Below are 20,615 nucleotides of genomic sequence, written 5' to 3' on the forward strand. Positions count from 1 at the left end.
GCTGAACCAAGAAATCTATTTTTAACAAAGTGAACAGCTCTAACATTTCAAACGAATCTTCTTGGTCATAAGTTGTAACATTTTCATTTTCTTTTTTAATAGGAAATCCTTTCACATGAACACAACCATCAGCATTCTGTAGCTGTGTCTTAACACACAGTTGTTCTATCCTGTTTTGTTTTCGAAAGGGTAGCATTAGTTCCTGTATCAAGCTGTCTTTCACTCAGATGCGACCAACGTTAAGTGGTAGCTGCTCGTCATCAAGTGACGCCAGTCTTCAGGTGCTTGTCTCTTGCGTGGTTATGCAGAACAAGATTAATATCCTACAAAAGGGCCATGCCAGTCTTCATTTCCAAAGACAAAATGTTCTTGTTTCCTACTGTGTTGTGATTGGAGAAGAGTGTCCTAAAGACTAATTATCTTTTTTGTCCGAATCAGAAGGGATTCAGTCTAGCCAGCCTCATGAAGAGGTGTGGTGGGTTGTTGTTCACTTGTGGTTTGGTTTTTGGTGGTTGGTTTTTTGTTGTTGTTTTTCTTTTCTATATTGCTGCCGAGTTTAAGACCTTCCATCTGATCCTGACAATTTTACATTTCCCTAGAGATAGAAGCAATGAGGCATGTGCTGCTTGCCTTTTGGATTGCCACTTTCTTTGTATACAGAACTTGCTGATCAGAAATCTGTTGCATAGGCATGGCGTTTGTCAGTACCCCAAAGGACCTCCCTCCCCTTCCCCATGTGCTGATAAGTATCCTGTCTTTTACTTTGATCCTCTGGTGAAAAGTGCATGCTTCATCGTTCTACTTGTGAGTGATGTTTCTTTCTCTTTTTTTCTCTCTCCTTGTCTTTATTTCCTGGCTCTCTGCCTTTCCTTTCCCTTTATTCCCTCCTCTTTCTTTCTGATGCAGAAATGAAGATAGTTGGGTGTAAGTTCCTGCTTTTCTGTGTAATGTCTGCTTATCGCTTGCTTTTTCCCATTTCATAACTTCCATGGAGTGTTGGAGATTGGTAAAGAGAGCAAATCATGACATCACAGGGAAACTTTGGTAGCAGAGGCGCGTAGACTTTGTCTTACCTCTCGGTACCAGTGTTTCATACAAACTTGACAAGCTATGACAGATGAGTCAGTAGCAAAGGTCAGAAACATCTCAGCATCTGTTCTGTCAGGGAGCACAAAGCCATGGCAAAAATACATTAAGAAATGGATGTGGCAAAATCCATCAGCTCTTCTCAGAATGTTCATGGCAGGAGAGTCAATGAGACTAGAAGACATAATTATGCAGTAATTATCCCAAAAAAGTGTGTGCACAGAGAATAAAAATTCTTTTTTACATAAATAGACTTGTGGAAACGGAAAGTTGAAGGAGATAAGAAAAAATACATTAAAAATCAACTTCCTACTACTGAAAGGAAACTGTTTTAGGGAAATAATTGAATTTTAAAAGCATTGTGTAAATTATTTTCTATACATAGAAGTCGAACAATGGATAGCAAGTAGTCTAGGAGATACTGATTGTTCCTTTTCCTTGAAAAAACTGGGTGTCCTGCTCACGGAAAGCCGGAGGAGTGCACAGTTGCGTAGGAAAAGGAAAAGGAAGTTAATGTGATTCCCTGTACAGGCAGTCGCTAAAAGCTCTGTTTCCCCTTGCTGCTGTACTATTACTTGCAGTCGTGTTAATAGTTGCTTGCTATAACTATTACAAGAGTATAGGCCTTAAAAAAAAAAAAAAAAAAAAAAAAAAAAAAAAAAAAAAAAAAAAACCAAACAAAAAACCTGGCAACTGACTGATGTAAGGGGAGAGAATCCAGCTGCTGGACTGGATCTAATGTGATCCCCAGAGACTGTGGGACCATACCAGGCTCCTCGACTCCAACAGGCAAGCGGTGGCACAGTGGGCACTGGAGCAGATGGTGAACCAGTGCCAGAGGTGACATCGCTGTGAGAAGAAGGGAGAGTCCTGCAGTATGTGGCCTGGCACTCCTACTCTTCTGAGATGTGATGGAGAGCAGGTCCAGGGTGGTCAGCTGCCAAGGCAGCCAGAGAGCACTTGACACCCTTCCATGCACAGCACTTCAGTGTTTTCCTCTAGTCCGTTTGGCTTGAGAAAATAACATGATGCTCACAAAGCTGGTTGTGGCCATTCCTCTGTTAACCTCTTCTGTGCTGAAATTACTGCACTTCAGGAGTGGTTCCACACCTGTCTTTGGAGAAAGTCACAACTTGAAGTAAGGGTGTAGAATGCAGCAGAACAGAGCTGTCTGTCACAGACAGACAGGTTCTCTTGGCCAGAAAGAAGAGCAGCTACTGCTGTAAAGAGCTAAAGCAAATACAGCCAAAGCACGTAACAGCACTGCCTGGGAACATAAGTGTTCTACATATTATAGTTTGTCTCAAAGGCTTTAGTTCTTGCTGGGCTGAGTCTGTCAGAGTCAAACCCTTTAGTGGTTTGAATTGCTGTAACTTCACTGCAGTCAGTGGGGTGATGCTGATTTACTCTGGTCGTGGGGAGGTTCATGTACATATAGGACATAGATGTAGGTTTTGTTTTTTCTTCCTAAGCCACTGTGGAAGATACTCCACAATGGAGTGTCCTTCTTGCCTGTTTGCACTTGGGGGGTTATTGGCACTCTGCTGTAAAACACTGGTGTTCTCCAATCGATGCTAAACCCCTGATGTTAGAGAGTCAGGCAGACCCGACACTGCAGTGCTGGGCCCTGAGCAACTAGGATCATCTCAACAGTTTGACAAGTACAGACCTAAGTACTAATTTTTCATAGAGAGATTGTTTTTTATACTTCAGTTTAAAAATCCAGTGAAGATTCTCTGGATAAATGCAGTTACTTTACTAAGTCCCTTGAAACAAGACATGCACATCCTGAGTGCTGCGAGCTGCCACTTTTGCCTAGCTGACAGGGATATGTTACCTGTGCTTCCCGGTTCACAAAGTCCTTGAACACTGACCTCTTAGAAAACAGATTTGCTAGAATCAAGATGTCAGAGAGTTGTTTGCCCCTTTCTCCTACAGGAACTTAACGAGAGTTGTGTAATTAGAGACCATTCCTGGCCTTAGCGACAAAATCATTTAGGATCCCCTCGTAAAAAGCATTTGGTTAAATGCAGGTGGTTTCTGTAAATTGTTACTACATTCCGCTTTGAGAAACTGCTTGGGCTTCTAGAAAACCTACAAATCTTACCAGGATGGATCTCCTACTTACTGTAACAGGTACTAGATAATTACTGGCCATTGGACTACTTAATTGTTATTAATTTTAATAATTTTTAAGACTTAATGATTAAAATCTTAAAAAGGCTTAAACTAAGCATTTGGAAGTTTTCTAGTATATTTCTTTACCTTGTCAACACAGAATTGATACACAGCTCCTGTAGCCTTTTCCACCACTCCTTTTTTTTCCCCATTACCATTAAGATAGTTTCAGTTGATATGAGAGAGGATTTCATTTCAATATAAGCTGTAATTTATGATTTCTAATATAAAGAACTGTATGTTTGACATAAGGATTTGTAAATAGGTTAACAAACAAAACAAAACCCCCATAAAGGTGAAGGGAGGGTAAAGGAAAAGTCACCTAACACACCAGAAAGTAATCCTTCTTTTATTATTGTGAAAAATACTGTATTTCAAGACATCTCATAAAAAATTAGTAACTGCACATGTTAGAACTACGCATATTTTATGCTAAAAGGCAGTTTATGTTTGGTTTTAGATTGAACGCAGTTGCAGAGAGATGTTTGTTTGAAACAAACACCATTCTGGAAACCCCTCTTGGGTTTTCAGTTCATCCTTGACAGCCATCCAATACGGAGAGACCGCAGGTTACATGTCATCCACAGGTTTTGGTCTGTGAGAATTTTGGGCTGCTGCCCTTGTAGCACTGACAGGAGGGCCCAGCTAACCCAGTATTACTGCTCTGCTCTGCAAGGCCTGAGTGATCCAGGCTGCTGCAGCAGCACACTGCTTTCCTCTCAAAATGCAAGAGTTACTGTCCCTTAGAGCCAGTCCTGCTTGTACAGTAGATTGCTGCGCAGAGGGCGTGAGTTCTTTATTTATCTTTTTCTTTTTACAATGGAATTAAGTATGGGAAAAGCTCCCTCTGCCAAGATTTTGGACTTGCTTGGCTGTCAGTCGGTGTCAGATTCAATAGACAATATTTTCACAAGAGAAGGTGTACCATTTTACTTCGTTAAAATACTTTTTTTCCTTTTTTTTGTTCTTCATTTTGATGGAAATCCACCAGTTTTTAGATTCCTCTACCCCCCACCCCAAAGGCTTTTTTTTTAAATACTGCAGTAATATCCCTCCTGTTAAGCTTAATGGAAGATGCTATGTATAAACAAATGCTGTCTTTAATTTAGGCTAGAAAATTATTTGCCATCTGACGTTGTATTTTGTGTAGCCAGACTCTCTTCCAGAAAAGAGGTCATGAATAGGAAGCTCCAAAATGCTAACTATAGTGAGTACAATTAATTTCTATTAAGGGTTACAGCACACAAATTGAAACTTTTTTCCTCATTGTACAAACTGCTAAGAAGAAAGGATGGAGCCTGTTAAGCAGGAGGATTTTCAAAACTGAAGTCCCTACTTAAATTATCTTTTGTGAAGAGTTCTGTATTTCCTTGATATTCCTGTAGTCAACATATAGCTTGATTTTTTTAACAGCACGAGCATTTGCTCTGTTGTTGTGGACCATGGAGTGTTGCGTTTGATGACTGCCCTTTGATGGGAAAGAGCAGATCAAATATTTGAGGTCTTTCACTGGGCTCTCGCTGTCATCCCTTTGCCGCTAACGAACCATTGCATTTTCAGTCCTCTGCCTGTGAGGAGTGTCAAGCAGCCAGCTCTGTGTGAATCCACAGTGCGAGTGAGGCTGCGGGGAAGGGCGGACGTTTTGCATGCAGATCCCATTCAGAGAGAGCACCGAACGTCAGCTACAGAGCTCTGTTTTCCATGCTTAGAAAGTTGTACCTATCTCCAGAAATAAAAATAAAGGACTGAAAGCTTCTGTTGTTTAGCCCCACAGTAGATTAAGGAACAAATTCTTTGGGGTTATAGACTTCAAGAAGAATTTGAAGTGCAAACAGCAATCCCTCACTGCCTGAAAGCAAATGCTGTCTATATGATAAACAGATGTAACTGCATCAGTTTCTCCAGGTACTGGGGTGGAAGAAATCAGACATTCAGGGAGCCTCTGCTCTGCTGGATAACCATTCCATTACCTCATTATTTTGTCTTTTGAGGCTGTTTAACAAAGTACGTGCCTTGAAAGGGTTCATTTTTTAAATTATTTGATTTTTTGGTGTGCTTTTTATGTATTGTCCTTTAGTATGTTTTACTTGCCATGAGAAGGCAATAAAAAGCAACAGTCAGTGAGCCATCACGAAATGGTGGCAGTGACAGTCTTACAGAAGAGTAGGTGCCACAGGCTGTCCTTCCAGTGCCTGCTTTAGAGTGAGCTGCATTAGTTCTGAAAGCAGTTTCCCAAATCACTCTTAAATAAAAAAAAAACCAAACAGTGGGCTAGACTCTGGCCAATCCAAGATAACAAGCTGCTGAGGTAGGTGCTAGCATTTGTATTTCTGAATGTTTGCTTGGAAGGCTCTTGAAAACAAGGCAATGGGAGATGGGCATGTATCCGTACTGCCTGCTCTCTGACGTTCACACATACGGGTACCAGAGGCTAGCCGGAAATCCAGCAACAACAAAAATTATCCTTCCTTCTTAATCCATCTGAACTGAATTGCAACCAGGTTTCCAGAAAGGCTGCTTTTATTTTGTTATTATGATAAAAATAAATTAGGAAAATAGAGAAAATACTTTCAGAGCTTACTGAACGTAGTTCTCTGTTGATCATCACAAAAATACTTACTTAAAATATATTGGCAGTAGGGAATCTGATAATAATGCTGTTTTGTCAGGCTTAGCCTAATACTCCCAAATCAGCTGCTAGACAAAATAGTAGAAGGTTTTTTTCCCTTCCCTGCTTACACAGTAAAAGTAAGTATTGATTCTGAGTTCACATTTAATAAAGGCATTACTAACAATGGTCTGATTTTATGCACTGGTACTAAAATGTTCATCTTTATTAACAATTAACTTGCTGCTTGGAATGATTTGGGCATCGGCCATAGTCTTGCAGAACACTGACTTGCAGAATCAAAACACGCTGCGCACAGGCACTGGGTCTCCGTGCTGGATTTAAGCAGGTGCCTCTGCTCTTCCACTGCAGGTGACATACGCAATGACTTGTACCTGACGTTAGAAAAGGGAGACTTTGAGAGAGGAGGGAAGAGTGTGCAGAAGAACATCGAAGTGACCATGTACGTGCTCTATGCGGATGGAGAAATCTTGAAGGTAAGGGCTTTTTTCCTCCGAGACTCAGGTGCCATGGACGTGTTCTCTTGTTCTGCTGTCTGTGATGCAGCAGAAGGGCTAAACTAAAACTACCTCTTACTTTTTCTTTTTTTTTCTTTACTAAACTATATATTACAATGACAGCAGTGATCAGTTATAAATTTGAAGGAATTTGGAGCTCTTTGCCTATATGGGAGTAAGGGACTTGGAGAAAATATTCATAAACTGAAAAGCTTATGTAATTTCAAAATGTGATGTCAGTGGCTATATAGTAAAAACAATGTAATTCAGGGTAACCATAGTCAGGGTGAACTGAAGAGTATGTGGCAAGTATCTAAAATTAAATAGCATGTCATACAGCGTGACGAAATGTGATTGCAAGAGAGACACATCTGAGTCGTTGGAGATACAGTACAGAATGTAGTTCTGGAAGATAAATTTGAGTGCCCTTACTTTCAAGATCGTGGCTTTCACCCTGGAATGGCTCCATTCCAGCTGTGGATGGGGACGTCTAATGTTTTTCTGTCTTCTTCTGTTCTTGCTTTTACTATTATTGATGAGAAGAAGGTGGGTAAGTCAGCTTTGTGTGAGGTGGGAGGGCCTGAGGATAGAGAAGCAAATGGGAAGTATTTTGATATAAAAATCTATAAGAGATGGCTGCATTAAAATGTATTAATAATAACTTCCTCTTACCTTTTTTTTTTTAACCTCCACTGCAATAAAGTGGCCTTCGTAGCCATTGTCATAGAAGAGTCTAAACACCAAAGTGCTCATGTACCAAACTCATGGCCAGTTTGGTGTTTTAACTGAAAGGAGAACTTCTCCTTTATTACTGCAGTTGCCTGTGATTCCATTAACAGCGAAGGGACTCTCTGGTAGAGAGCCGGTTTGTGCTCGTAGCTGTGGCAGGAAGATCACAATCCTTTTCCGTCCCCTACATTAGGCACACGGTTCAAATGGAGGGATGTATTTTTAATCATGACTTTGTTTTACAGCACCCTGCCAAAGACTCGTGTAGGTGTTTACCCTCCAAACTGCAATATCAGCATCTTCAAATGCTAACGTACATAATGGGAGCTGATTATTCTGTAACTGTGGCTAATGATGAAGTACCAAAGCCGTATGGTTTCTAGACATTCTCAGTCCTAAGTACTTCTGTGGTTTTGGTTGGAATGGTCATTCACAGATACTGTTACCTTTTTCTTACCTGTGCCTGTTACTGCTACTGTGCCACTATGTGAGAGCTTTACATGGGGTGGAGCAACAGACGTGGTACAAACAAGGAATAGTAAAAGGTGATCAGTCCAATTAGAAAAGGAGACTTTACCTAGAAAGGATCTTTTGTGGATTTTAATTTTAAACCACATAATCAAAAGAAAAACTTTATGCCAGTCTTTGTTGCTTCTCTGTATTGTTGCAGTCAAAGCAACAAAGATGTTTGATGTACATCAGGGACGTCTCTGGTTCATGACGTCTAGTGAGGCAGGCATCCTCTGTGTTTCAAGCATGCAGGCGGGAGAATTTTTCTACCCAGGAAATACTCAAAGGTATAAGCTATCTTAGCTACTGAAAAACAAGTAAAAAGGCCATCAAGGACAATAGAAGCTGCACTCTCCTTCCCTTTAATTTGAACCCCGCCTCACTGCTCAAGTACATTGGTACTGTCTCTTTGACTGCAGAACAGAACTAGAAAAACAACATCTGAAACTGGGTATCAGTTGAACTGAGTATAGAGGCATTGTTCAGAAGTGACGATGACACTTCGAAGGAATAGTCACATGCACAGGAGAGAAAGAATCAGCTACTTAGAACTGGATTTGCAAACTAATCGTGTCTTTTCACGTCACTGCCATAGTTTCTACATGACTTTAAAATTCTGCAAATTCATTGACCAAAGTTGAACCAAATGAGACATGTGGAATAGCTTCTAACGCAGTGAGTTGTCTGACCATGCAATGGTAACATCCCTGTCCTTGCCGAAGACCGTTGTCCCTATTAAGTGTACGTGGCTGCTCTAAGTCTACAGAAATGCCCTGAAAATTGAGGATTCAGCTCCGTAAACTGTAGATTTCCAGTTTGCCTCAACTTCCAGAATGAAGATTTTGGTTGTAAAATACAGGCAAAGTTTGTGCTTAAAATGTTCCTGTGCTTCAGGTGAAAACTTCCCGAGAACAAAGAGCTCCATCAGTTCCAACCTATGCAGTGGGTTTGGGGAGGTCTAGGTACCCATTTCTCTCAAACATAACACAGGTCTGGTAGGGTGGGTTATTTTAGTACACCACTAAACGGTTACTGGTTCACCTTTTATGCTAAGAATTTTGTTTTAAGCCCTAGATGGTCTCTTTTTCGTTGCAGCCATCTGGTTTATGTAACATTGAGTATGCACACCTAGAGTGGTGCGTGATGACCATCCATTTTCCATTAGGAGGGAGCTGGTTTTGCCCCTAGACAGAAGATAATTTCATTCCTGGGTGAAGCAGCTCTTAAGATACTGCTAGATCAGGACTGTCATTTCAGTCATTCAGCATAACCTCAATGAAAAGACTGAAGACTGCAGCAAGAGGAGTCTGACAACTTTTTAAAATCCATGTCAAGACCAGGTGTGCCTTGGCTAGGGCTTAGTGCGGTATTGATGCAGGAAATCGCTCTGTTTTGAGTTCCCTCTCCCTTGCCTGACCCAAGGTTGCTTCACAGTCAAGTGTAGCTATTTTCATTCTTCTACTTCATGTGTCTAATTATGATGTTAATTTAATAGCTTCCAGTAGGTGATAGGGTAGAGAAGCTAATAAAAAGCTCCAATTTGAGCTTACAATAGTGTGGGCAGAAGAATCACTGACCCCAAAGCTTTACTGTTTGTGGTTAAAGTGTCCTGTACTGTCCCTGACCTACGGCCTCTCCAAAGCAGAGCCAAGTGTGTGCTGAGTTAGACAGTACAGTGGGGAAATTGCCACAGAATTTTGGTCTGATAGTAGAATAAAATGTCGAAACTCTTCCTGACCAGCGACACGATCCACATCTGAATTACACCTTTGTGAAGACTTCAGGGGAACCATGCGCAGCGTTAATGAGAATATTCTGTCTGCCTCAGATCCTTACCGCTCTTGAGTAGACCTTGGTCCAGAAATAGCCCTGTTGAAAACAGTGAAATTATTCCCAGAATGCAGTGCTCTTCCACATGAAAATATTTCATGTTCAAAACAGTCTTTACTCAATTGTCAGCTTCTTTTGTTATAGTCTGAAATATAAAAAACCTTGACACATCTTTTGCTTATTCTTTCTGTTCCAGCAGCAGCGATATCGTGTTAACCGCCTGGCGCACCCTAAACGACAGGACAATTACCTGAGACCTTTTCTAGCTCAGCTTCCCTTAGTCGCCTTTGCCCTCTATCACACATTTGGGTCTCATGGTAACTAGGTGTACAAACACTAGTTTCGTGTTTGTATTTTGTAGATCGCCGTTCAGAATTAACGAGTAGGCCATCCTCCTTCTCCGACTGTAGACTGTAGTGTAAGTGCAGGGAAACTAAGTTAACCAGAAGGAAGGACCCTTCACCTGCTCGTTCCTAAAGCTGGTACCATGAAAGAGCATTCACAGATGGACCCTTGGTCTGCCAAGGCAGGTGATGTTGAGGCTTTAGAAAAAAACTCAGATAAAAATCAGCATTTTTACTGTCCCTTATAGAAGACATACAAATGCTGTTTTACTTTCTCCAAAGAACCTAATGCAGGATGAGGTTCTGGGATTGCTGTGTTGAAGCCAAACAAGTTACCCTTTCTTCAAAATCAAACTGAGATATTGCAGGTGCTCTGGTTTTTAGTACTGCCACTACCACTCTCACTCCAACCTGTTGTATCTGCAGCAGTTAATTCTTGATGCTGTGTTTAAAAATCACCTTTATGTTGGGGTGGTGGCACATACCAAATGGTTACTGAGACATGCTCGAGAGGACTGAGTTTTGGAGTGGGCACTGCAGTCACACAGTCTGGACTAGAGCCTTTGCAATGTATCTCTGTCCAGGGAGGCTGGTCCTGCACCAAACCCCCAAATCCCAGAGAAACCTTCTTTCTTTTTGGGTTCCTTCACAAATTCTGAACTTTCTCAAACCCAGAAGAGTATTACGACAGGCTGAACTAACTGGGTCTGATTAATGGGATAGACTTGACTGGATAGTCCTTTGATTACTGATGGGGGGGGAAAAAATCAGCATTGCCAGTATTCCATTCTTGGGACGGAATTTGGAGATGCCTTGGGGAAATGACTGGTAGTTGTTATTGGCAGTATTCCATGTGGGGTGGTTTTATGTCAGAATTTATATATTTCATGTGTCGTTCTGGGTCTGCATAGCTTCTCTTTCTTCCTAGATTCATCATCCTTAGAGGTGCTAACAAGTGAAGAATCTCCAACCTGTCTTTTTTTCTGCATGGCTTTACAAGATGTCATACCTTTTGGATCACTTCCTAAGTGCTAGGTCTAGAACATGGGATAGTGCTTAAAAAAAAAAAGTGCTTCCTGCTCCATGTCCTCATTACAAAGGACCTGTGACTGTCCTTTCAGGATTTCTCCTAAATGGCTTTCACTCATGTTCTGACTAAGGTCTTCTGGTTTTCCTAAATAAGATCAATTCATGTTTTTCTTCATCTGTGTTTTGAGAATACATAGGCTTATCAAGATCTCTGAGCTTTTTATATCTGAAGCAGAATCTTAGATTGTTATATTTTTAAGTGAGGACCACCAGAAATTCTTTGCTTACCAATAATGAAGTAGCTCGATCAGAATTTTCTTGGATACTTGGTGAGGCTGTAGTTTCAAAAGACTAAGGTTCTTAAGAGCTTGAAAAGTTCAGGTATCACTTTTGAACAGAGATACTGAAACAGAAATCTGACTAAATTACATTTACAGAGAAGTCTAATATTACAAGCGATAGTTCTGTTTTTTTGAGGGAGTGGAGTTTTAGACTCGTTTATTTATTTGGACTTAGGTGTTTATTGTATCCATTCTATGCTTGATAAAATACTTGGCTTGAATGATACCTGGAATGAATCCAGTGTCATGGTCTCCTAGGTCATCCTTTGATTCAAAACACAGTTTAAAGATCTCTTCAAAAATTGCAGATTTCCTTGTGTTTGAGATTCTGCTGCTGACTCTTCCTTTCTGTCTGCAGAAAGATGTGAATTATATAAAGGTTATTGCTGTGTAATGAAATGACTCATCTGTAGTGATGTGATGTCTTTTAATCTTCAACTGTTTTGTTTTGTTCCAGGACTGCATCAGTCTGGGCTCAGGAGAGCCGAGCAGGAGCGCATACCACTCCTTCGTCCTTTACCACAATAACAGCCCTCGATGGGGAGAAATCATCAAGCTGCCCATCCCCATAGACAGGTTCCGTGGGTCGCACCTCCGGTTTGAGTTCAGACATTGCTCCAGTGAGTGCGAAACAGACCCAAGAGAAACCAGAATAACCCGAGATCTTTCCATTGGCAATTCACATTTGGGTGAGGCTGTTCCTGGGTGGGCAGCAGGAAAGGGGCCCAGCCTAAAACACAGTGAAGGTGCAGGGCTGACTTAGCCAGCTGCTGCATTTATTAAACAGCACATTAAAAACATTGTGAACAACCAGTGCAGGGCGAAATGTTTTGTACATGTTGCCCTCTGCTGCTGTTCTGCTGTGTTTTCCTGTAGAGCGTATGTATTTTCCTGTAGAGCGTATGTATTTTATATTTTACTGTTTGACATGTTTGTGTTTGTTTTGAGGCTTGACAATCATGTACATAGAATTAGGCATAGGATGTTTTGTGTTATTTCTCATGTAACTTGCATGCTTTGTGTTAGATGTGCCGAGAAGTGAGTGAAAATAACCTTGGGGTGTATGTGGACAGACAGAATAAATGCAAACCTGATTGCTTCTTTCTATCTCTTGCCTACAGCAAAAGACAAGGGAGAAAAGAAGCTCTTTGGTTTTGCATTCACTCCATTGATGAGAGACGATGGCACTACCTTGTCAGATGACATCCATGAGCTTTATGTTTATAAGGTACCAATCCTTCTCCGCAGACTTTTCACCTACTTACCTGCACTGCAGTTGAAATAAGTAATGGCCATTACATTATCTTTTTCCTCCCCATTAAAAGTACGTGAGGAACAGATTAATAGTAGTTTCAAAACTTTATAAATTCAAAATTGCTTGAGTATATATGGACAGAGCCTTCTATTGTCGGTACAGCTTACCTTTGCCTTCAGGCAGTGATGATTTCCTTTCTGCTAATCCTGTCCGTTCTGAATTGAGACATGCTAGTGGGCAGTCAGCAGTTTCACCAGCCTGTAGCATCGCTCCATACCCTTGGGTTGCAACATGGTGCAGTCCTGAAGTTTACAGTGCTACTGCTTGGCAACCCTGGAGCAAGGGGTTTGGGAGGAGTGATTTGGGTTTTTTTTTTACTTCGTGCTGATTTATGTTGTCTATTTCTTCACTGTGGTTTTTGAGACAGCAGCACTAAGCTGTGCAGTTGGAAGATGGTGGTAGGTTCTAGAGGCAGCGGCTAGGAGACCACACTCCTAGAGCTGGGTCTGGTTTGTGGGTGTACAGGCCCCAAAGCCGGTGAGCACAGCTTTTCCTTAGCCATGTTTTTGTGTACCCAGAAGATCCATAAAAGTGCTGTTAGGCAGTTGCTGTCAGGGGGTGTTTATGTGGAACGAGGTACAATTCCTTTTGTTGTCCTGTCCCTGCAGTGTGATGAGAACAGCACATTCAACAACCACGCACTGTACCTGGGGCTGCCCTGCTGCAAAGAGGATTACAACGGCTGCCCCAACATCCCTTCCAGCCTCATTTTCCAGCGCAGCACCAAAGAGACCTTCTCAGTCTCCACACAGCTTTCTTCTACCAAACTGACCCAGAACGGTAGGTAGCTGGGCCTGCAGAATTGCCCTGGGCACAGGGACTACAAAAAAGAGCAGGAAGATGGATATGCTTGTGCTCTGTTTATTGTACAGAAATACTCCTTTGTTAGTGTTTCATTACATGTATTTTTTTTACTAACAGTATGTTAAAGCAAAATTGATTTTTCTGAAGAACAAGAAGTTCAACGTTAGCACTTCCACACGATCCAAAGTTTATTTTGTTCCGCTTTTACTAAGTAAATATAAATTTGTTAGAGTAACAGAAGGGTGTTGTCTGCAGTGCAGTGGCAGGTTAAAAGGCAGTCTGTACTTCACCATTCCTCCGTTCATGTCTTTGTTAGTAGTGTTTGACTTCCTCCGTACCTTCCTTCTCGTTTTTATTTTATATTTTTTCTGAGAAGCGTGATCTGCAACAAGAGCAGAAGCATAACACGAGGTGGCTTTCTGGCGGGTCTGGGGTTGCTGTTCTAGCTCGCTCTTTCTCTCGCTGTTCTGCAGTGGACCTTCTCGCCCTGCTGAAATGGAAAGCTTACCCAGACCGTGTGATGGATATTCTAGGAAGACTGAGACATGTCAGTGGCGAGGAAATCGTGAAGGTACTATATGAAATGCGCATCTTTGGATGTGCCTGTGATAGCAAGTGAACTCAGACCTGCAGTGCGCGTCTCAGTGTTCCGTCCTACTGTGCCTTTTCACGCATGCTGTGAATTCTCAAAGTATGAATTGGGATTGTATGTTGACATGAAACTGAACAGGAAGCCACACTCCAAAAACTAGTGGATAGTTAGTCCCTGGGATTAAAACAGAGGTAATCCTTAGTAAAATTCCCTCACTTACAAGTATGGGGCCCTTGGCACCAGTGGTTCTGCTCTGCAGGCCTGCTGCGGTTGAGCCACGCTGCTTCCTGGTGCAGACGGAGCAACTGGTCATGGTGTTCTGTGCAGACTTACCTGTTCTAGCAGTATTTTCTAAAGGGCATTCTCTGAACTGCCCAAGGTGTGGTTGGTCATTTCTAGGCCAAAGGAACTGGAGCTGGCTCAGAAAACTTGGCCTTTTCAAGCTGGTAGAGTGGATGTATATTTCTATTTTGCAAATATGTTTCAAATGTCTGTGTAGAGGAGGAAGAAATGTGAAACCTTGAAAGTTCAGTTTTGCTCCGTGGCCAGTGAACCATCCTGCAAACCCGTTTTCCCCTCCCAGCACTGTGGAGCTGCTGCCTGGAACACTGACAGTTCTCTCTCTCACTCTCCTGTCTGATAGTTTCATCACGTTGTGTAACCACCTTTGCTCTACATACCAGACCTTAGTGGGGCCTGAACGCGTTCAAAATGCATTTGAATATTTGTGGTTTCAGCCAAAAAAAAAGTGCATTCCAAATACCCCTCTGATAATTCTAGGTGCTGAGAACTCTCCCTAGAATTTATTTCTATACATCTAGAAGTAGAAGGAGCTAATTAGTAAGAGCAAACAACCAAAGAGAAGAAATCAAAGAGAAATCCCTTCAGTTAATTAGTAGTTTATGATTAAAGCCACCTCACTGTAAGTCATTTGAATGTTGCGATATATTGAGTGTGAATGTTCCTGATAACTGTGTAACAGCGACAGACCAGTGCAATACCCCGTTTGTAATGGAATTCTGCAAGAACGCCGTGTTTTGAACACTTTGTTTGCAGGGCAGTACAAGTGGTGGTTTTTGTAGAGGAAAGGATGAAAAGATATGAACTAAATTATTCCACAGGGAGAAGTAATTGATTCCCTCCCTAAAAGAGCTGCCATTTGGCATCAGGATATGAAGAACAGAACTCAGTAATTCGGAAAAAAAGAAATTCTATCCTTTCAGAACTTCATAAATTGTTGTATTTTATTTCTTGTTTTTCACATCAGAAGTTTAATTAGAATCAATTAAAAAGTCCTGAGGGAATGTGCAGTTGACTTGATCTTCAGCGCCCTTCTTCCCAGTTGTGCTTTCTGAGGACGGTGTTTTCAGGAAGGAGAATCGTTGAATTGTCAACATTCAGGAAGCCGCAGTGTTACGGACGAAAGAAACGATTGGCAATACGCAACTTGACCCAATTAACACGTGTTATAAAAGATTTACTTCCTACCATTTAACAGAAGTTTTCAATATTAAACATAATTTAGATCAGCAGTTAATGTGCTTCCAAGTCTGGAATTTGATGACAAACTGAATCTGGTGCACTGTAACGACACGAGAATGAAAGTAGGTTGGTTGGCCGCTGTTGTCAGGCAGCACTTCCAGTCGGCTCACAGGGACAGGAGCATTCAGCTCTATTTACCAGTCAGGCATGCGGGAGTTACTTCTTGGGTTTTGTTTGTTTTTCTGCCATTTTTGTTTAGAAATATTCCTTGTAAAGAGACAGATCCTTCTTAGTAAAAACAAATTAAAAACTGTCTCATCGTATGGATGAACCTTGGCAAGTGTTTCACACAGATACCGACACGTATGAAATCATTAAAACAGGGGGTAAATAGCCTCCTTCTGAATTCCACTGAATTTGAAATTCTTTGTTTATTCATGTCTTTTTAGTTCCTACAAGATATTCTCGACACCTTGTTTGTAGTTTTGGATGACAACACAGAGAAGTATGGTCTGCTGGTCTTCCAGTCTTTGGTAAGCTGCTGAATTGCTTCTTTTCTTTGCCTCATGGTCGGAGGGGTTTAAGTTTCATGTTGCTTGTATTTTCCTTCCATGAAATATTCAGCCAGATCCAGCCTGAGGCCTTCTGTGGTAATCTCAGGCAAGGAGGGCAGGACAGCCTCAGCAGATCCGAGGACAGCAATATTTGCTGTCACTTGGGAGAAACAAACACTAGCATCTGATATCACAATACTGTTAAAGAAACCCCTGTGTGTCACTGTTCCTGAGCTTGTGTATCTTGTTGACAGAAAGCTGCCAGCTGTGTGCAGTGTCCATTCGTAGGGGTTCACTTTTTCATCTCCACAGGTATTCATCATCAATCTGCTGCGTGACAGCAAGTACTTCCATTTTCGACCTGTGATGGACACCTACATTCAGAAGCACTTTGCAGGAGCACTGGCTTACAAGTAGGTTTGGTTTATCCATCACTTCCAGAGATGGCAATAGCAAGCTTTTGAATGACGTCACCATCAGACTCCTCCCCTCCCTGTTAGCGGTGGCTTGTCAAAAGCAGAACTACTCAGATGAAAGTTTTCCAGCACAGTTACAGAGAAAAGCTGTGGAGTGTGCCCTCTGGCTCAGTGGGAATTTATCTTGCCTTTCTGAACTGTCAAATCTTATGGTCCTGCTTCTTAACTGAAGAGTCGCCATCACTCGGCAACAAGTCATTAACAGTTTATACTAATGAGTGACCAAGAGCGTGTACGCTTCCTGTCCTGAGGATGGCGGGCTGTAGGACTAGGACTTGGGTGTGAAAGCTTAGAGAACGAACCGTAATTCCCTCTTCCAAAGGAGACAGGTATTCACATAGGAAGATGCTCTGTTTGATAACGATAAGTGTATAGTTTCAGGAGATCAGAAACTTAATTTTCACTGTCAAGTTGAAGATTCTGCCTCATTTTCTATATATTCTTTTTTGTGTTTTGCATTACGGTGTAAGACACGTTTTTGAAAGCAGTAATAGTTATCCCGGGAGTTGTTTTTCCTCTACTTTTAGACTGTTTCTTTTGTATATTTGGGCATATTCTAACTTTTTCCACAGTAAGCTGCTGCAAACAGCTTATCATTGGGTTTGATTGCTTTAAGCCATTCACATTTCAGTGTAATGAGAGGGAAAAAACCAATCTGTCAATGGCAGGTAAAAAACCATGGCTGCTGTACCACACTGGGAGGCACAGTCATGTTCAGAGGGTGCAAAAGTGTCTGCTGTGAGTTAACAATCACCTCTTTCAGACAAAACAAAACGATTTTTGATGGTCCGATGTCTGAACTAATATGTTTTTTAATACAACTCTATAAGTTAGTCCAAATGGTATTGGGTACATAGGAAAAGAGATGTGTGGATTTCCTTTGTGAGCTTAGTTCCTAAAAACTTAGAGGAGATCTTGAATTTCATACTGAAAAAGAAAAAAAAGAGTACGTTTTGGTCTTAGAACTATATTGGAAGCCTTTATCAAAGCGCTCTCTGTAATAACGTCGTCTTGATGTTCTCTTAGTGCTCCTCGTGGTCTAAGTCAATTACAGAGAAGTTATTTGCTGGCTTTGAAACTTAAACAAATGTATAGATTATGTAAATTCAGTAGCTTGGGCCACTGAAACAGCGAACCAAGAGTATTTGATAGATTTCTTCCTGAAACCAAAACGTCTGTTGCCTGAGTAACTTTACAATAGTGCTGAAGGCTCCTCCTCTTCTCGCTGTCTGTTGTATTCAGAGAACTGATCCGGTGTTTGAAGTGGTACATGGACCGTTCAGCCGAGCTCGTACGCCAGGACCACATCCAGGAGGCAATGAGAGTATGTATGCGATAGAAGTGTGTCGGTTCCTCCTACAGAAGGGCCAGGGGAGCTCACAATCAAATCAGGGGCAGTCTGGCACCAACTTATTTGTTTAACCAGAATCTTATTTTTTTATGTTTTGGCAAAATTGTAGTTTTAGGGGAAGATTCACTCTTCTGTAGGGGTGGGGGAAAAAAAAGGAAAAATTATGTCTCCTTAAGTCCTTTTGAAGCCCTGTGGAGAACTTAAGTGGGACTTAGATGGAGTATCTCTGCCCTGGCCAGTGATACACGTGCTCTGCACTCTGCACTGCAGAGAGCCGTTCTTCCAAGTGTGTTGGGCACAGGTGCTGGGCAGCAGGCATCCGCTTTTCATTTCTGGCTGTGACACAGCGTCAGGGTGTTACGGGGTGAAGTGCTGCAGTATTTTAAGCAGCAGCTAAGTGAGCCTTTAACTGGATGGAAGTTCTCACAACTCTCACTGCACAGCACTTGAATCGCAGCTCCGTGATGAGAGTATGATCTCGCTAGAAGGCACAGCTTTCTAACGGCCTGTGAAACAAAGGGAGCAGTTTTGGTGCTATTACAGAGAAATCGGAGAATAAATGAAGTATCAGTTTTACCCTGTGTAAGTGTAAAAGAGAAAGTGTGTGTCAAGTACATAAAAACAAGAGTCCAGAATTTACAGGAGGATGTTTTTCTTGAGTGAACGTCCATCTGTACCTTCTTACTCTGTGTAGGCTTAAGTCCCAGCATTTCAGTCTGGGCGCTTTCAGAACTAGTAGCAGTGGCAGAGATCAGCACTTTCTCCTCTCACTTTTCCATGTCAGTACAAACAGGTGAAGCATCTCACGGGGAAAGATACACATACATACACTACTTCAATTTCCGGCAGCCATCTGGTTAAGTCCGAGGTTGCTCCTTCTAAACGTATTTGTGCTTGTGTCTTGGCACGTGTTTCAGACTCTATTACGGCTTTTTCTTTCTGCTTGTGATATTTTTGTTGTTTGGTTTGCCGCCTTTAGTCCAATTTAGTTGGTATTTGTGAGGAAGTAGTTTTTATCTTTTGAGAACCCTTGTTGCATTTGAACAGCATAACATCACCCGCGTTAACTAGCTTTCAAGATCTCTGGTGATGGTCGTACCCTGATACTTACAAGGGCATTATGCCAGTGGTTGCTTTGTCTTTTGTTGGTATTTATGTACTTAAGAAACTTCTTCTTTGTAATACTTTTCAACCACAGATTCATAGGGAATGGTAAAAATGGGGAAAGGTGTCTTTTAAAGAAATGATCAGCTTTTTCATTCTTTTTGTTTCCATCCTTTTTTTTTTTTAATTACAAAAATTATTAAAAATGAGCTGAGAGGAAAGATCTCTGTGTGGAATGACTTGCAGAAAGATTTCTTTCATCTCAAACCACTTATTAGTGCTACATGCAGTGCAGCAAATACAGATGTATGGTGTTGTCCCTATGGAATCTGCATTTTTGGACCTCGTGTTTGTCTCCTGTGCTGAGTTTTGAGGGTATCGTCCAACTATGCATCATGTCTTGCCTTAATCCTGCTTTAAGGTGTACCGTGATAAGCACCAAGGGAAGGAGTGAAGTCTACCTACGTGTGACTGATACTCAGTCCGTGTCCGTGTTGACAGCTGTGTACACCAGATGAGCCCAGCGGCCTTTCTGCTGGGTGCAGTATTGCACTGCTCTGTCAGTGTCTGTGAGCACCGGTGATGGATTGGAAGGCTTGCTGGAGGCTGCGGGGAGCGGCCTATTTTTCTTCATTGACACTACTGCCAAATAAACAGAGTTCTGGATAATGCTATTTACAGAACTGTAGTTAAAGATGTTTAGGTTGCAAATTCAGACTTAACACAGACATGGCGCAGAGCAAATTATCAGTCTCCTAGAAAAGCTCCAATTTGCCAGTCCTTCAGGACTGCAGCATCTATCACACGTTGCGTAACGGTGTTAATGCCATCTTCGTGCGGGTTCTTCTCCCTCTGCTGGGTGCTCTCTGAGAAAGACATTTTAACTTATCACAGCTGGAAATAAAAAGATGCTCACTTCAGTACTGCTGCTTGCTGCTGTTATGGGCTGCCAGAGGGCTGCACATGCTGCTCATGTCTGCTGCTATTTCTGCACCAGCCCTTATTGCTGTTGGTACATGTAGCTGCCGGGTATAAAAGTGATGAACCCTGCTGTTGTGTTCATATTGAAAAGAAGATTCCCCTTTTTTCAGGTAACCCTTCAGTTCCACTGGCAGGCCACTCACCTTAACCTAATTAGCTAACTCAAGTCATTAAAGGTAAAATTTGAATGAAAGCAGCAGAACAACTTCAGATGCTTACAGACACTGTGCCAAGTCATGAGAAAACTAGAAGTCTCTGACCTTCACCAAGATCTTCCTCAAATTATGTCACTCGAATTTGTCTATTTGACTTAAACACATATATTTTTTTCTTAGAGAGACACACTAATAGCGATTATTGGTTGAGGGTGGACACTTGCCTGTGACTAGCTCCTCCTTTACTGATTTACGAAACTTGCAAAACCTGTTTTTCTTTCTCCTTTCTAAAGCTGAAGAATTCAGTTATTATGCACCTAGAATCTTTCCCGGTTCCCTTTAAAGCTCCTTTATTTTTCTTTCTCTCTTTTTCTCTGTCTTAATCTCCTTCCTCTCCTGCTCCTTAAGGCCTTGGAATATCTTTTCAAGTTCATTGTCCAATCTCGGATCCTTTACTCCAGAGCTACTTGTGGAATGGAGGAGGAACAGTTCCGCTCCAGCATCCAGGAGCTTTTCCAGTCCATCAGATTTGTGCTCAGCTTGGACAGCAGGAGCTCTGAGACCCTCATCTTCACACAGGTTTGTTATTTTCTGCACTTCAGCTGGCAAATCCAAAGGCAGCTGGTTT

General features: G+C 41.7%; 1 protein-coding gene across 1 annotated transcript in view; it reads left to right on the forward strand.

Moving 5' to 3' along the window:
- DOCK3 (dedicator of cytokinesis 3) overlaps positions 1 to 20,615 on the forward strand; it is a gene marked incomplete at its 5' end in the record, with an annotated part of 177,954 nt that overhangs the window by 103,192 nt on the left and 54,147 nt on the right. Inside the window, 9 exons of the mRNA XM_010140114.1 lie at positions 6,245 to 6,369; positions 11,631 to 11,793; positions 12,295 to 12,401; positions 13,097 to 13,268; positions 13,766 to 13,863; positions 15,816 to 15,899; positions 16,233 to 16,333; positions 17,639 to 17,720; positions 20,396 to 20,566. Of these exons, the coding sequence (XP_010138416.1) occupies positions 6,245 to 6,369; positions 11,631 to 11,793; positions 12,295 to 12,401; positions 13,097 to 13,268; positions 13,766 to 13,863; positions 15,816 to 15,899; positions 16,233 to 16,333; positions 17,639 to 17,720; positions 20,396 to 20,566 (1,103 nt within the window). The remainder of the gene's footprint in view (positions 1 to 6,244; positions 6,370 to 11,630; positions 11,794 to 12,294; positions 12,402 to 13,096; positions 13,269 to 13,765; positions 13,864 to 15,815; positions 15,900 to 16,232; positions 16,334 to 17,638; positions 17,721 to 20,395; positions 20,567 to 20,615) is intronic.

The sequence above is a fragment of the Buceros rhinoceros genome, unplaced genomic scaffold (genome assembly GCF_000710305.1).
Source record: "Buceros rhinoceros silvestris isolate BGI_N320 unplaced genomic scaffold, ASM71030v1 scaffold3347, whole genome shotgun sequence".
Classification (NCBI taxonomy): Eukaryota; Metazoa; Chordata; class Aves; order Bucerotiformes; family Bucerotidae; genus Buceros; species Buceros rhinoceros.